General features: G+C 41.8%; 1 protein-coding gene and 1 pseudogene across 1 annotated transcript in view; both read left to right on the top strand.

Moving 5' to 3' along the window:
• Positions 1-16904, top strand: part of AY358078 (cDNA sequence AY358078) — a 26314-nt gene continuing 9410 nt past the window's right edge. The window contains exons 1-6 of the mRNA NM_194347.1: positions 1-70; positions 1121-1148; positions 2488-2648; positions 3440-3602; positions 4547-4678; positions 5366-5660. Of these exons, the coding sequence (NP_919328.1) occupies positions 1-70; positions 1121-1148; positions 2488-2648; positions 3440-3602; positions 4547-4678; positions 5366-5660 (849 nt within the window). The remainder of the gene's footprint in view (positions 71-1120; positions 1149-2487; positions 2649-3439; positions 3603-4546; positions 4679-5365; positions 5661-16904) is intronic.
• Gm18579 (predicted gene, 18579) lies at positions 5931-6783 on the top strand (annotated as a pseudogene).

Consider the following 16904-nt stretch of genomic DNA (forward strand, 5'->3'; position numbering starts at 1 on the left):
ATGGAGCAAGAGGAAAGCCAAGCAGAAGGCATCCATTTCCAGCACCCTCAACACATTTTCACAGGACTGGGTAAGTTGGCTTTGGTAGAAGAAGAGCTGTCCTGAGATAGTTGCCCCTCATCTGATCAGAGAATAAGAGTTCATGACTTTTGGGGAAACATTGTGGGTGTGTGGTTGCAGTAAGCAACATGAAATGTGAATAAGTAAAAACTATATTAATACAAAAACAAAATTAAAGCATTTAACAAAATGGGGCAAACTATATTGTTCTACTAACTCTAGTATGTATACACTGGCAAAAAATTTAACATCTAGAGTGACTAGATGTTGTAAAGTAGGGTGACTTTGTCATTGACACATACTGTGTACATAGCAAAGATAAATAAAATGGAGGACTTGCATCCCAAAGATCCATTACTCCGCTCACATCAAAGTGACTATGCCACCTTTAACAGAAATCTGGAGGCTTCTTTTCATCCTGGTCTTAGGGCTCATTCATAATACAGTCCCAAACAAGCACTGGCCATGTGTTCCTGTGCTGCTGGCAGACTTCTGCCTCAGGCTTCAGAGGCACTGAAGGGCCAGCCTTGGCCTTCAGGGGCAGCCATTCTTTCAGCTATACCAGGCCCTCTGCCACCTACATGGAGACTTCCACACAGGTTTATCATCTCAAAAACAGAAGCTAAGTTAATCCAAAATATTGGGATACCTACCACTCTAGAGTCATGATGAGTTTGTTACATGAGACCATACAAGGTAACTAATGTCTCTGTGACTGTTTTCCTTCTTTGAAAGTGAGTAATGAGATTGATCATCTGAGGAGTAACCACTCCTGACTAACAGGAATGATAGGACTGTACAGAGCATGGGCTTAACGTTCTAGGTACAGTGCAAATAGCTGGGGCAGTTAACAACAAAAACCAAAGGAAACAACAGGAATACTAACAACAACATTTAAAAAAAAAAAAAAAACCTTCTGAGTGCTGGGAGTAAAGGCATGTACCAACTCTGGCTAGCTTTATATGCATTTATAGTAAAAAATAACAACGAACACTATTACAGTTCTCGCAGTTGCAGTAGAGGGAGCTGTGTGATTCTGTGTGCTGCTTCCTTTCCCCAGGTACCTCAGGTCTTCAGTCCTGTACCAGGTGAGCTGGATCTAAGAGCAGCCTAGTTGACCTTCCTGCTGCCGTGGCATGATTCTGCAACAATCCTTTTCTTGATTTAAAAAAAAAAAAGAGCATGTATGGAGTAGACCCCTTGTTGGTGCATCCAGAATCCATTAGGCCAGGAAACAACCAAGCCACTTTTAGTGAAAAACCAAAGGAAAAAATCACATTGGCTAAATATGGGCTCCATATTAGAAGAAAAGGCCCTCAATTTCTAAGGCATCAACAATCTCCCCCTCCCCCCCAATATTGAGCTCTGCATATTGGTATTGTGGCTCCAGATGGTAGTCAAAGGCAGATGTCTTCCCTCAAAAGACAGACATGATTTTTCATCTTACATCCGGGAGGACAGGTTGCGTTATAGCACAGATTCAACACACCCAGCATAAGGACGCAGAAGCCTCAGATGGCAAAACAAAGGGGACTCCATCCTGAACTTATGGACCCATTAAAATTGAGGTTTAACCCAAACTCAGGCCATTCCACTCCCTGCCCTACCTCCTGAGTCTTATGTTTGCTATGAGTAGAATATCATGGTACAACCCCCAGCATCCTCATACCTGCACTTGGGAATTCAGGAAGACAGATATTGGAGAAGTGATGGCTATGAGGCTACAATGCAGTAATTTGTACAGTCCAGGTTGACCTTTGCTCACTGATGCCCACTTTAATTGTCTGGTTGTATTTGAGAAAGGGAGGATGTGCAAGTTAATATTTTGAAGATGGGTAAGAAAGTTTACCATTTTATATTTTGTCCTGTCGTTGAGCCCCTATGTCCCAAAGAAAAGTGAGTTTTCCTTGCAAGAGATGGGATTGTAAACAGGAGATTTTGTGAAACACATGGATATATATGTGGGAACAATGCCCACTATCAAGATATGCACAATAAGAAAATATTATACAGGTTTTATACAATTAAAGGTATAGGAGAAAGATATTGGCCTTTGTGAAACAGGGAAAACCTGAGGAATTAGACTGTATGTCACATGAATTTACTCAGGTATATATTTATTATTGAGAAATATTTCTTACATTCACCATCCCTAGAGATTTGGATGCTAACAAAAATCTCTTATGCATGTCAGGGTCCTAATCAATGCTTCCCATCGAAAGCATTTGTCTTCTAATGACGCAGATGAGAAATCTCTAACATTGGGAGGAAAGGTTGCCATACGGTATTTCCCAAGTCACAGGAGATGCTCCAGGAAATGCACAACAGAAACTGGTCAATTTGAGGAGAACTAGATATCAAATAGGCCTTAGCCTTTCCCAGTGACATCATCAGTAAGGCCTTCCTTGGACCATCTCGTGTATCTAGGAGAGAACTAGAATCTTCTGTGATGTCACCTGTGTTTTGGTTACAACAACTGCTTGTGGGATATTCATTCAGTGCCTTTTGGGTTCTCAATCAGGCATTTTTTCCCGGCTGCTCAGGCTATTTCACAAGGAGAATGGCAATCAAGGAGAGACCAGACCAAGGTAGAAGGAATCTGGCATCCTTTCTTGTAAAAAAGGAAGAATGAAAACATTCTGGGGAAGGCACAATGAGTCCTGGGCAGAGTTGGGGGAAATCCTGGAACAGGTAGGTTTGAGCTCTGTGCCTTCCCTGTGTAGGTCTTACAAGCTGGAGCCTTGGACTTTCTTAATGACAGACCAAGAGTCTATTATTTCTGACAATTCATTTGACAAAGCCAGGAATTGACAAGCCTGCAGCTCCTTTTCTAGGAGCTATTTAATTTCATCTAGAGTGTCAAAGAATGCCCTGAGAAGGCACTATGAGAATAACAATGTGTCCCTTATTGGTAGGGAGTTGAAGCACTTCAGCTTCTAGATTATTGTAGGATTCATGAGTCTCTGATGCAGAGAACAGAAAAGGATTCTATCCTGGTCATGTGTTGAGGTCTCAGACACTTTGAGTTTGAACACACATGATTAGGTGTTGGTGCTAAGCACTATGAACTTCGGGTTTTTTTGGCATAACATCTGACATGAGCTGACAATGTTCCCCAAATCTTTATGTCTGAGGCTGCTTATGGATTTCAGTGCAAGGGGGGATGTAATAAAGAGTGTGTGTTAGTTGTGACCAACAGTGGTGGTTGGGAAGAAGAATATAGCTTAGCAGACCAGCTCAAATATAGCCTTTCTGCTTTTTTAGTGATTCACCCTGTCTAGCTTTTCTCTTCCTCAACCTTGTCTTTGGGACTCAGAATGGTATCCCCTGCCCCTGGGTCATCAACTATGCAAATACGTTCGTGTTTATCTATCTTCAGTGTCTGCTGGGAAAACATCATCCCAAAATTGCAACATCACTAATCATATGAAGAATGTGAATAAAGTAGAAGATATGAAACTTTATATCAGGAAGATCAATGCTGAGAGGGAAGAACTTTGTCGAATCTTGGACACTGACATGAATACTGATTTGAACTACAGGTAAAATTATGCCCAGTATCTTGTTGACTGTATTGTGTCCTCTCTGTAAACCCACATTTTCTCTCATAATGGAGTGTGTCATCTCTCACATTCATTATAAGAAGTCTTGACAGGTGTTTAATTGTTGGATAGTCTAGATGCTGTGTGTTAAATGGTCATCCTCTTTTGTGCTTCACCTTGAGGTGCTTTGAGTCTGATTGGTTCTGTCAATAGCTGGAAGGACCTGGTCACAACTGCTGCCTTACTGTGTAAGAATGCAATGTCTGCAGGCCATTACTGCTTTACTCTAATTTTGTTCATTGTACTCTGAGACTATGGAATCTACCTGGATTTATTTGGCATTTTAATTTTGATTGTGTGTGTGAAGGTAGTTATATGTGTTTTGTTAAGGATCTGGGGTTCTGGAAACTTTGATGAGGTCTGAGGATTTATGTGATGCAAAGTTTGTAGGGCATGATAGTGTTGAGCCCTTAGAGGCCCAAATTGATCATCAGGGTACTTTGTTCCCTGTGTTTACCTTGGTGTCACATAGGAATCTCCTGGGGTAGGAAGTATTATAAAGCCTTTTCCTTGTAAATACTAGTTATGTCCTCTGAGAATTCATGTAGCAATAGGAACAAAGGATTATTCCTGCCTTAAAACTAAGAGGAAAAAAGCCTTAAAACTAAGGACCAACGCCTGTAGCACAGTCTAGTAGAAACATTTCACAGAACTAGTGTATTCCTTCAGGCTCACCTAAGAGTTCTTGAAGGTCAACTATCTCCATTTGGTCCCCTGGCTCTGCTGCCCTCTGCCCAAGATAATAAGTTTAATCAGTACCGATAGGACCCAGTTGGAAGGAGCAAGGATGTGGCATACAATTTCCTTGGGTAGCCTTTTTGCACATGATACTTGATTGCTTAGTTCAGAGGATTATTTGCTCTTTGGGCCATGCTCTACCACAGGATGAACATTGAATTCACCATCATTAAATCACAAGATGAGAAGACAATGTCGGATATGGAAAAAATGACCCAGTCAATAAGTGATACCATTGAGAAGTACAAGGAATTCATAGAAGATAATGATTCCTACAGGTGAGTCCCAGACACAGCTGAGACCCAGCACTAGGCAGGGAATGCTTGTGGCCTTCTAGGACTTTGAACAAAAGTAAGAGCTCTAGTTCTATACTATCTGTTTCTTAATAGGAGACCTCCCTTGAGGCAAGGGTCCTGGATTTGTACCTCTTGGACTCAGTTTTCCTAAGTGTGAAGATTGTCCAAGACCCTCAGCCTTTATTCTTCCAAATTCAGGATCCTCTGTATAGAAACCATTTCCACCATGCTGGGAATTTCAAGCAACCCTGACCTCTAGTGTTCTGACAGCAGATTAAAAGATCAGGATCTATGACAAAAATGGAAAGAGTTTATACCTTTTGGGTCTTCTCTCCTCCCTCAGTGGGGATTTGCCCTCTCCCTACTGATGGTTTTCTGGTATCAGAGACATATAAGCACCCATGGGGAACATTTCCTCTTCAGTGATGTACATGGGATACTCTTAGTGTCAGGGTTTTCAGAAGTCCTTTGATTCTTGTGGCATGTGGCTGGTCTCTGGATTTGACCCGCCTCTATTTGGTACTGATGGGTATACAGTGGACTCTAGTCTCGGGCTATGTGGGAATCAGGGCCCTTGCAGGGATCATAGTACTTGGAGGAGTTACAGGCAAATGGAAGCTAGCTGGGAATCACCATTTTTTTGTTGATGTTGTTGTTGTTGTGGTTCAGCATCAGGCATACCCACCTCCTGAAAGAATGCAATCAATTGAAGGAAAAAGTAAGGATGCTGCTGAATGAGAACAGAAAGCTGCTGGTAGAGCAGGCTGACCAGGAAGCATCCTATGGTGAAGAAAAGAGGTTCTGTGATGAGACCAGCAAGAACATACATCCCACATCAAAGCAGCAGCAGGTGTATCAGAGGCAGATTGCCCTCATGGCTAACCATACATATAGACAATCCAATGTAACAGTCCACCAACTTATCCAGGCACTCATCTGTGTCTCCTTCAAGTGTTCATTTAGGGTATCATCTACAAGGCTTTCTGTGGAGGGAGTGGGGGGTGGGGGTTATAGAGAACTTTCAAGATAGCATTTGAAACCTAAATAAAGAAAATATGTAATAAAAAAAAGTCTGTTGAGTAACTTCTTTAATCACTGGCAGCAGAGCCTGTAGGTATCTGAAGCTACCCCAGTCAGCAACTCTAAGCAATGGCCCCCCAATGCCTGCCTGCCTCAGTTTACCCACCACTTGGATTTGAAAGTCAGAGTCATTGGCATTGACTGTTCCAGCAACGGATTTACAGAAGACTTCTGAGTCACATTTGATGACTTTGGCCAGAGGATGCAGCCTGTGAATTTGTTGGGTCTTGAATAAGCACACGGGTAAGAAAGAACTGGCTGAAAGAATCACATAGTGACCAACATATTATAGGGTTAACCTGCTGTGGACTTAATTTTTCTTCACTGAGCAACTATCAAGAGCTTTCTATATTATGCCAGAAGAGAGTGATAAATTATCAAAAAACATCCCTTAGGCCCATAAAGTGTACTCAATGAATTACCACACAATGACAAACCTTGTGCAGACTAACAATCAATTGGCTGTGAAATTTAAGGTAACTTCCTGAAGCTCAAGAACTGTATTGCGTACTGTTAAATAATTTGAAATCATCTTAAAGGCATGTGTACAGAAGGCACCATTCGAAAGGTATCCAGAGGCAGCATGATGAACTATATTCAGGGCAAAGATGTTGCCTCCCAGCCCCAGAGAATCTGATGAGATCCAGCTAAGTATAAAGGAATCATATATGGGAGTCACTTGTGAGTCATGTGACAGTACAACTGGATAACAACAACAAACATGACCTTCAGGGCACATGGCCAGAACTTGCCACCACTGTTGTACCTATAGCTGATGAGGTCTGTACATAAGACTCAGATAGCCAAAATATAAGTGTCAAAGACAAATTTAAATTCTCAGAACAATCAACACTTGATGCAACTTGGTGGAAAACAGAACATAAGGACTCCATAAATTATTTACTGTTCAGCCCTGAATCCCAAAGGAGAAGATAATGATAGACAATATGTGGTTAATCTGAACCACAGGGATGCTGCAAATGGTATAATTTGGGGGTGATGTGGTATGCTACCAAAGTGTGTAAAAGAGAGGTTATGCTATCTTTGAAGATGTGTGCTCCTAAACTTAGGGAGCATGAGTTACTGTGGCCTCTTCTACATACCATTGTGTGTGGCATGAAAGATTTATCTAGGATATGAAGGGTATCATCCACAATTAGGTTAAGCCCAGTGTCATAGACAGAACTTAGGATTCCTACTCCTTTCTTAATAAAGCCTTTGATAAATGATGACATATTAGAGTTTCAGAGGGATAATCTGAAAACATGTAATTGTTAATCTTTCTGCAAAAGAGCATTTCAGAAAATTCTACTGCTGCAGTTATTCCTTTACTCACTACTGTAAGGTTGGACAAGGACATTATATTAGACATAACTGTGTGGGGAAAATAAGAACTTCTATCATGCTTTAAAGCTAAAAACCTAAGAAAAATTCACTATTTGCAGCTAATGTAAAAAGCTTAGACTTAGGAATGAACAAAGCTTTAAGTTCATTAGGTTCACAGCCATTCCAGAGCCAAGGGAGCAATACCATATTCAGGTCTGTGCTGCTGTGTGTAGTACACATCAGAAAAAGGGGGAGGGGAGCTACAGGCTTCCAGGACAAAGAATCAAGAACACTTAGGCTGCTAGAAATTGTATTCTATATTATTATGTTATATTTATTATGCTACAAAATTATTGATGTACATCAAAAAGATGTTTGTCTCATTGGGAATAGAAAGATTTAAGCATGGAGGCCATCATCCTGAGTGAGGTAACCCAATCACAAAAGAACTCACATGATGTACTCACTGATAAGTGGATATTAGCCCAGAAACTTAGAATACCCAAGATAAAAGATACAATTTGTAAAACACATGAAATTCAAGAAGAACAAAGATCAAAGTGTGGACACTTTGCATCTTCTTAGAATTGGGAACAAAACACCCATGGAAGGAGTTACAGAGACAACGTTTGGAGCTGAGACGAAAGGATGGATCATCTAGAGACTGCCATATCCGGGGATCCAACCCATAATCAGCCTCCAAACGCTGACACCATTACATACACTAGCAAGATTTTGCTGAAAGGACCCAGATATAGCTGTCTCTTGTGAGGCTATGCCGGTGCCTGGCAAACACAGAAGTGGATGCTCACAGTCAGCTATTGGATGGATCACAGGGCCCCCAATGGAGGAGCTAGAGAAAGTACCCAAGGAGCTAAAGGGGTCTGCAACCCTACAGATGGAACAACATTATGAACTAACCAGTACCCCGGAGCTCTTGTCTCTAGCTGCATATGTATCAGAAGATGGCCTATTTGGCCATCATTGGAAAGAGAGGCCCATTGGTCTTGCAAACTTTATATGCCTCAGTACAGGGCAATGCCAGGGCCAAGAAGTGGGAGTGGGTAGGTAGGGGAGTGGGGGGTATGAGGGACTTTTGGGATAGCATTAGAAATGTACATGAAGAAAATACCTAAGAAATTTTTAAAAAGAAGAAGAAAGATTTAAGCAAAGGTAAGATGAGGTTCCAGGTAGGTAGGGGAAGTATGTTTCAACCCAGAGGTGTGTGGGATTCCCCTCTTGCTGAGGTTGCGCCAGGCAGGGCTTCAGAGAAGGCAGAAGCACATCCAGAGCTGCTCAGGGTTGAGGAGAAAAAGTCCAAGACTAAATCAATACTTGTCCTGACCGGCCACTGAGAATATTTAATGAAGGTAAGTTAAGTTAAGTAAAAGATTTTTGAACAAATCTTATAACATGTCTCATCCTTGGCCCTGGAAAAAGTTAACTTATAAAGCTCTTGCCGGGCGTGGTGGCGCACGCCTTTAATCCCAGCACTTGGGAGGCAGAGACAGGCGGATTTCTGAGTTCGAGGCCAGCCTGGTCTACAAAGTGAGTTCCAGGACAGCCAAGACCATACAGAGAAACCCTGTCTCGAAAAACCAAAAACCAAACAAACAAACAAACAAGCAAAAAAAAAAAAAAACATTAAAAAAAAATTAAAAAAAAAAAAAAAAGCTCTCAAAGAGACACTGCAATGCTTGCCTTGATAGCCTATTACATCTGAAAATTCCTTTCTTCCCTGTCTTCAAGGCTGGCCATATGGTGTAGTTCAGTGCTGCTAAACTTGCAGCAAGGAAATACTGCTTAACTTGATTTTTTTGTTTGTTTGCTTTTTGATTTGGGTTTTGTTTGCTTTAGGGTTTTAGGCCTTTTGGTTCCATTGGTTTGAGGTTTTCATATTTATTTTCTCTTTCTTTTGTTCCGGTCATTATTTTGATATTTAGCTGTGGCTCTATACATGGTGTATACTGATCGGGCTAAATTTGGGGCCCCTTTTAAGCCCCTATTGAATAAAATGGCTGTATTTATATGAATTAAAAAATCCAAGTTACAAGCCTTTGCTCTTAAGCCCAGTGTTTTTAACCAGGTATGGTGTCACACTCCTGTAGCCCCCAAATTCAGAGGCAGAGATGGTTTTCTGTAAGCCCCAGGCACAATGGGCTACATCATGAACTCCCATCCAGCCAGTGATATACAGGGGTAAGTTTTGGGGGGCATGGACATCATGGCTTACTCTATTGATAAGCACTTCGTGATAGAAAATGTATCTATACCGAGTCCTTTAAATCATATATTTTGATAACCCTAAAATATGTTATTCTGCATTCACATGTTCTTGAAATTGTCATGCAGACTGAATTAGTGTGCGCCACAACGGCATAGCTCTAAAGCCTCTCTGTAAATATTTCATTCAGCGTGTATACAAGAAATCAGGACGTCCAGAGTTATCAGCCTCAGTGATAATTGCAAAGCAGACACGACTTCCCGGATAAAGACTTCCCAGCTGCCCATATTGAAACTGTTGGCTTTATTTCTAGGTAATATTAGTGTGACTGTACATTTGGAGCATTTTGGGGTTTTGATTAGTTGGATGGATTTGGAGCATTGCTATTTATTTCTTTTATTTCTATGAATGATTTGCCTGCTGGTTGTCTGTGCAACACATACATGCAATTCCTCCCAAGGGCGGAAGAGGACATAGTATTCAACCTAGAGCCAGAGTAAAGGGATTGTTACGTGCCCTCTGGGACCTCTGGATGATAGACAAATGCTCTTAATGGACGAGCCTTCTCTCCAGTCCCTACCCTGCATTTGATCTTTGTCCTTCCAGATTGTGTGGTTTTTAATTGAACGAGATCATTCAAAACCAAACATAGAAGTTTCTGGATACCTATAGGTTCAGGTGCATGAAGATGGCATGCTAATTTTCCTAGGTTACCAGGGACCCATGCAGTGCACTCTTGGGTAAAAGATAATGCCCTAGAATCACTTATTTTCAAGGTTGGAGCAGATCTGTCACCTCTCATCTAGGATAACCATGCAGATTAGGCATGAAATGCTGTATTGATGAAATGCAGAATTGAGAAGTTCCTGCTAGGGTTAGATGTGGAGGAAGGAATAACCATTTAAGGCCAGCTAACATGTGTTGGGATGAAGCTTCAAACTATCTTGAATCAAAGGAGTCTGAAGCAGAGATCACATGCCTATGTTGGAGATCATGTCTGTGCAATACTAGGAAGGGAGAGTGATAGTTGATGTGGATATTCAATCACAGTAGATCTCAGAGTATATTGAAGAAATATTTCTACTAGTGGATGTTTCATTCTTGTGAAGATCTCCTGGAACAGATCTGATTTCTGAGACTAACAGTGAGTCAGAGACTTAATGTATGAAGGAATTAATCCCCTGGTTCCCCAAACTGGTGCTGTTAAACCAGGGCTTTTAAGCAAAAGCCTGAGGATAGGGGAAGGGGTTAGGTTACTCTCTGTCTTTGGTTGCCTTCTCATTCTAAGCTGACTCTGACACACAAAGGGACACCTGTAAACACACAGAAACCCAAACACCACCATGTGATACTGGTCTTCTTGTCCATCTTTCCGTCCTGTGGAAAAAGCATGGGACTTACTTGTAGGTCCCCAGAATAGTCCTTGGCTGTTTTGGTAAATGCTACCAGTCAGGTAGATTAACCTGGCTTCTACTACCGCCATTTGTGCAGGTAGATAACAGCTTGACATCAGTCTTTAAATGACTAAACTGTCCCGAGTATGCAGAGTGGACTGAGACACTTCCTTTTCTCTTTCAGATAGATATTCCTAGGCTTGAAAGCATTCTGTCTTTCACTCTAAAGGACCAATCTTGTAGCAGACAAACTGACTATGGAGTCACAAAATGCCACTTGCCTTTTAGCTGTTGTAGCAGATGACTGAAGTTACAGGCCTGGAATGTAACTCAGGGAGCATGGATTTGTACTAGGTTCAATCATAGCACATGGGAAGTCAAAGAGAAAGAAAAATTACCCGATCTCACCCAGATGTGTTAGAAACAATAAACTGTGAGGCTCCATGGAGGCTTTTAAAGTCTGCCACCTTCCTCATAGATCCCTCCCAGAATCCATTTATTGCCCTTAATTGAGTAGATATACTCAATGGGGTAAGTTTTCATACTTGGGGTATAAACCAGAATATAAATATACATAGCTTATAAATTCTGTTTCTGTGGTGACTGGCTGATGAGATGCCTCAGTGGGTAAAGTTAATGCCACCAAGCATAGAGACCTGAGTTCCTTCCCTGTGACCCACATGATAGGTGAGAAAAAACTCCATAAATTGTCCTCTGACTTTCATGTAGGTGGGGGTGTCAGATCTTATCTCACAGCAGCTAAGGTTTCCCACTCCTCACTTACACTGGGAACTCTCCATTTGATGCACGCATGTAATTATATTACTGTGTGTTCCATGTGAGAGATTCCGCACATTTGCTATTTTACTTTTGTTGCCCAGAATCTAGAATCTATAGAAAACAAGTAGGCGAGCATCAGACCATCACATGAAACACATGGTTAGGGGCTATGGCCATAGGGAACTTGTAACTGAGGTGCAACCATCATGAGGTCCAAAATGCTCTAAAAGGTTTTCTATATGTACCTGGATAACTGTTGTAGATGTTGTTTCATTGTTGTTTCATTTTGCTATTGTTTTGTTCTATTGTCTACCCCTGATAACCTAAAAGCAACCATACATTGTGATGAAAGTCACACTAATTCCTGAGTCCTGTTGAAGCCTCACTAGATCTCAGCGCCTGATTTAGTGAGGATGACTTGCCTGAATGATGCACAGCTGGTCCAGGTCACCTGTACTGCCATATGCTAATATCTTCCTCTGACAGGAGAGCAGTTGGTGAAGATCTTTTCCCATTCTCTAGACTGCAGTTTTGTCCTTTTGTTGTGTTCTGTGCCTAAGAGACGCTTCTCAGGTTCATGAATTCCAGTTATTAATCATTGCTATAAGTGTCAGAGTTGTTGGCGTTCTGTACAGAAAGCTGTCTCCTGTGCCAATGTGTTCAAGGTTATTCCTCCCTTTCTCTTCTATTGGATTTAGTGTATCAGGTTTTATGTTGAGGTCTTTGATCCACTTAGACTTTTGTTTTCTGCAGAATAATAAATATCTTCATTCTATCTTCATTCTTTGACATGCACACTCAATTAAACCAGAGCCATCTGTTGAAGATGTTTTCTTTTTCCCCAATTGCACTGTTTTGTCTTCTTTGTCAAAAATCAAGCTATCATCAAGAATTTGATTCTGGGTCTTCAACTCAATTCCATTGATTGACCTGTCTGTTTTTGTGCCAGTACCACAGGGTTTTGATACTATTGCTCTATAGTAAAGCTTAAAATCATGGATGATGAAACCTCCAGAAATTTCTCTATTGTTTGGGATTGTTTTAGATCTATTGGGTTTTATATATATATATATATATATTTTTTTTTGGCTTTCAATATGAAGTTGTGTATTGACCAATCAAAGTCTGTAAGGAATTGTGTTGAAAATTTAATGGATGTTGCACTGGGTCTGTAGATTGCTTTTGGCATAATGGCCATTTTTACCATGTTAATCCTAGCAATCCATGGGCATAAGAGATCATTCCATCTTGTGATATCTTCTTCAATTTCTGTCTTCCAGGTGTTGAAATTCTTGTCATTTTAGGTCTTACACTTGCTTGATTACAGTTACAGCAAGATATTTGATATTATGTGTGACTATTGTGAAGGGTGTTATTTCCCTAATTTCTTTCTCAGCCCATAAATATGGTAGGCAACTTTGTGCTAGCCCACTTCCTCAGTGACAATGGTGAGGAGTTGCATTAATGCTGCTCCAATGTCCTCATGTTGAGCACCACTCTGCAGGCATGCTCCTGTCCCAAAAATCCTCATTGGTGCCACTGCCCCCTCCACAGAGTTTATCTAAGCTGTAGAATGAAATATTATGCTAGGAGGCACCACCATGGTGCTGGCACAACTGACGGATATCATGTAGAAGAAAGAATGTGAGTTGAACCATTCCTATCTCCTTGTACAAGGCTCAAGTCTAAGTGGATCAAAGAACTCCACATAAAACCAGAGACACTGAAATGTATAGAGGAGAAAGTGGCGAATATCCTCAAAGATATGGGCACAGAGGAAAAATTCTTAAACAAAATAGCAATGGCTTGTGCTGTAAGATCAAGAATTGACAAATGGGACCTCATAAAATTGCAAAGCTTCTGTAAGGCAAAAGACACTGTCAATAACACAAAAAGGCCACCAACAGATTGGGAAAGGATCTTTACCAATCCTAAATCTGATAGGGGAATAATATCCAATATATACAAAGAGCTCAAGAAGCTGGACTCCAGAAATTCAAATAACCCCATTAAAAAATGGGGTACAGAGCTAAACATAGAATTCTCAACTGAGGAATACTGAATGGCTGAGAAGCACCTGAAAAAATCACACAACAAGTAACAATAGATTGAAGACTTGTACCAGGCTTGATGAGACACTCAGTTCAATTTGTCATATAACTGCCTACACAGTTACTGTGGTTTCTGACACACAAATCAATATTACCTTTTGGATTTTCCTGTGTACACAGAGCTGGCCCTGAAATTTGTTCTGCTTATGGTGAAATGAACCATGAAAACAAACAGGTATACTTAAGAAACTCCTGGTTCCTGGTTGACTCTGCCACTGCCAAAATCTGCCACCTGAAGCAGTTCTCCTAACATTTCAAGGACCCTGTTTGCTCAGCTCATTGTTAATCTCCACCTTCCGGGGACCTTCTTTCAAGAATGGTGGAAATCTTAGCCCTTTCTCAGCCTCCGTGCATGGATTATCAGCCCTAACAGGGTATATGTAATAAAGCAAAGTGAACATTTTCTACTTTCATAATCCACATTGAAATTTGGTGTGAAATCTCAGCAGAGTTCATGCCCACCAGGAGCACCTGGCCACATTCTCCCCATTGGCTCTTACGGGTTCTTCTCCTTTTTTTTTTTTTTTTTCTTTTTCTGTTGTCTTGTCTAATCTGAAGAAACAGCCTTGGGTACTGTCTTAGTCAGGGTTTCTATTCCTGCACAAACATCATGACCAAGAAGCAAGTTGGGGAGGAAAGGGTTTATTCGGCTTACATTTCCATACTGCTGTTGGTCACCAAAGGATGCAGGACTGGAACTCAAGCAGGTCAGAAAGCAGGAGCTGATGCAGAGGCCATGGAGGGATGTTCTTTACTGGCTTGCCTCATCTGGCTTGCTCGGCTTGCTCTCTTATAGAACCCAAGACTACCAGCCCAGAGATGGTCCCACCCACAAGGGGCCTTTCCCCCTTGGTCACTAATTGAGAAAATGCCTTACAGTTGGATCTCATGGAGGCATTTCCTCAACTGAAGCTCCTTTCTCTGTGGTAACCCCAGCTGTGTCAAGTTGACACAAAACTAGCCAGTACAATTGACTCCTTGTCAACTTGACACACAAACACATCACTAGTAAGCCTCAACCCTTACAATCTTATTCATCCCCAATATCTAAATAACTTTAAAAGTCCCACAGTCTTTACATATTCTTAAAATTTCAAACTCTTTAAAATGTCCATCTCTTTTAAAATCCAAAGTCTTTTTACAATTAAAAGTCTCTTAACTGTGGGCTCCACTAAAACAGTTTCTTCCTTCAAGAGGGAAAATATCAGGGCACAGTCACAATCAAAAGCAAAAGTCAATCTCTAACCGTCCAATGTCTGGGATCCAACTCACGATCTTCTGGGCTCCTCCAAGGGCTTGGGTCACTTCTCCAGCCAGGCCCTTTGTAGCACACACGTCATCCTCTAGGCTCCAGATGCCTGTACTCCACTGCTGCTGCTGCTCTTGGTGGTCATCTCATGGTACTGGCATCTCCAAAACACTGCATGACCCCTTCAGTCCTGGGCCTTCAATTGCAACTGAGGCTGCACCTTCACCAATGGCCTTTCATGGCCTCTCACAGTGCCAAGCCTCAGCTGCTTTGTGTGACCCCTTCATGCCTTCAAAACCAGTACCACCTGGGTGACCCTTACATATTACCAAGTCCCGCTGCAGCAGGAGTACAACCTTGGCCATCTCTGGAACACAGCCTCTTTGTGCTTTCAGAAAACACTTCCCAGAAGATGTCACCTCAATGATGCTGGTCTCTTCTTAATCACCGCTAATTTCTTAGCTCCAGCTAACCAGCATCAATAGTCCCAGTAATGCAAAGTTTTTGCTTTGGTAGTTCTGGTATCTTGTTAATCACAGCTGATTCTTCAGCCGCAGCTAACCAGAACTACAGAATCTTCACAATCAAAACAGCAATGGCCCTGAAAAGAGTCTTTAATTTTCCCTCTGAAATTTCACAAACCAGAGCTCCATCTTCTGCAGTGTTCTCAACATTATCTTCCAAGCTCCTACACGACATCCGACAGAGCTCTTAACAACGGATGGATCTTCAAGCCCAAAGTTCCAAAGTCCTTCCACAGTCCTCCCCAAAACATGGTCAAATTGTCACAGGAATACCCCACTCCTGGTACCAATTTGTCTTAGTCAGGGTTTCTATTCCTGCACAAACATCATGACCAAGAAGCAAGTTGGAGAGGAAAGGGTTTATTCGGCTTACATTTCCATACTGCTGTTGGTCACCAAAGGATGCAGGACTGGAACTCAAGCAGGTCAGAAAGCAGGAGCTGATGCAGAGGCCATGGAGGGATGTTCTTTACTGGCTTGCCTCCCCTGGCTTGCTCAGCCTGCTCTCTTATAGAACCCAAGACTACCAGCCCAGAGATGGTCCCACCCACAAGGGGCCTTTCCCCCTTGGTCACTAATTGAGAAAATGCCTTACAGTTGTATCTCATGGAGGCATTCCTCAACCGAAGCTCCTTTCTCTGTGGTAACTCCAGCTGTGTCAAGTTGACACAAAACTAGCCAGTACAGGTACTCAGATTCTGGATAGTTTGCCTTTCCCTTAAGTCCTGTGTATGAGCTGTGTCTCCTCTTATGTCTCTGTGTATCAGGCTGAGTACTTCGCAGAGCTGTTTCTAACTCTGCATCACCAGATACCTACAGGAGCTTCTTTTTTTTTTTTTTCCATTTTTTATTAGGTATTTAACTCATTTACATTTCCAATGCTATACCAAAAGTCCCCCATATCCACCCACCCCCACTCCCCTGCCCACCCACTCCCCCTTTTTGGCCCTGGTGTTCCCCTGTACTGGGGCATATAAAGTTTGCAAGTCCAATGGGCCTCTCTTTCCAGTGATGGCCGACTAGGCCATCTTTTGATATATATGCAGCTAGAGTCAAGAGCTCCGGGGTATTGGTTAGTTCATAATGTTGTTCCACCTATAGGGTTGCAGATCCCTTTAGCTCCTTGGCTACTTTCTCTAGCTCCTCCATTGGGAGCCCTATGATCCATCCATTAGCTGACTGTGAGCATCCACTTCTGTGTTTGTTAGGCCCCGGCATACTCTCACAAGAGACAGCTACATCTGGGTCCTTTCAATAAAATCTTGCTAGTGTATGCAATGGTGTCAGCGTTTGGATGCTGATTATGGGGTAGATCCCTGGATATGGCAGTCTCTACATGGTCCATCCTTTCATCTCAGCTCCAAACTTTGTCTCTGTAACTCCTTCCATGGGTGTTTTGTTCCCAAATCTAAGGAGGGGCATAGTGTCCACACTTCAGTCTTCATTCTTCTTGAGTTTCATGTGTTTAGCAAATTATATCTTATATCTTGGGTATCCTAGGTTTGGGGCTAATATCCACT

This window comes from Mus musculus, chromosome 14 (assembly GCF_000001635.26).
Source record: "Mus musculus strain C57BL/6J chromosome 14, GRCm38.p6 C57BL/6J".
Classification (NCBI taxonomy): Eukaryota; Metazoa; Chordata; class Mammalia; order Rodentia; family Muridae; genus Mus; species Mus musculus.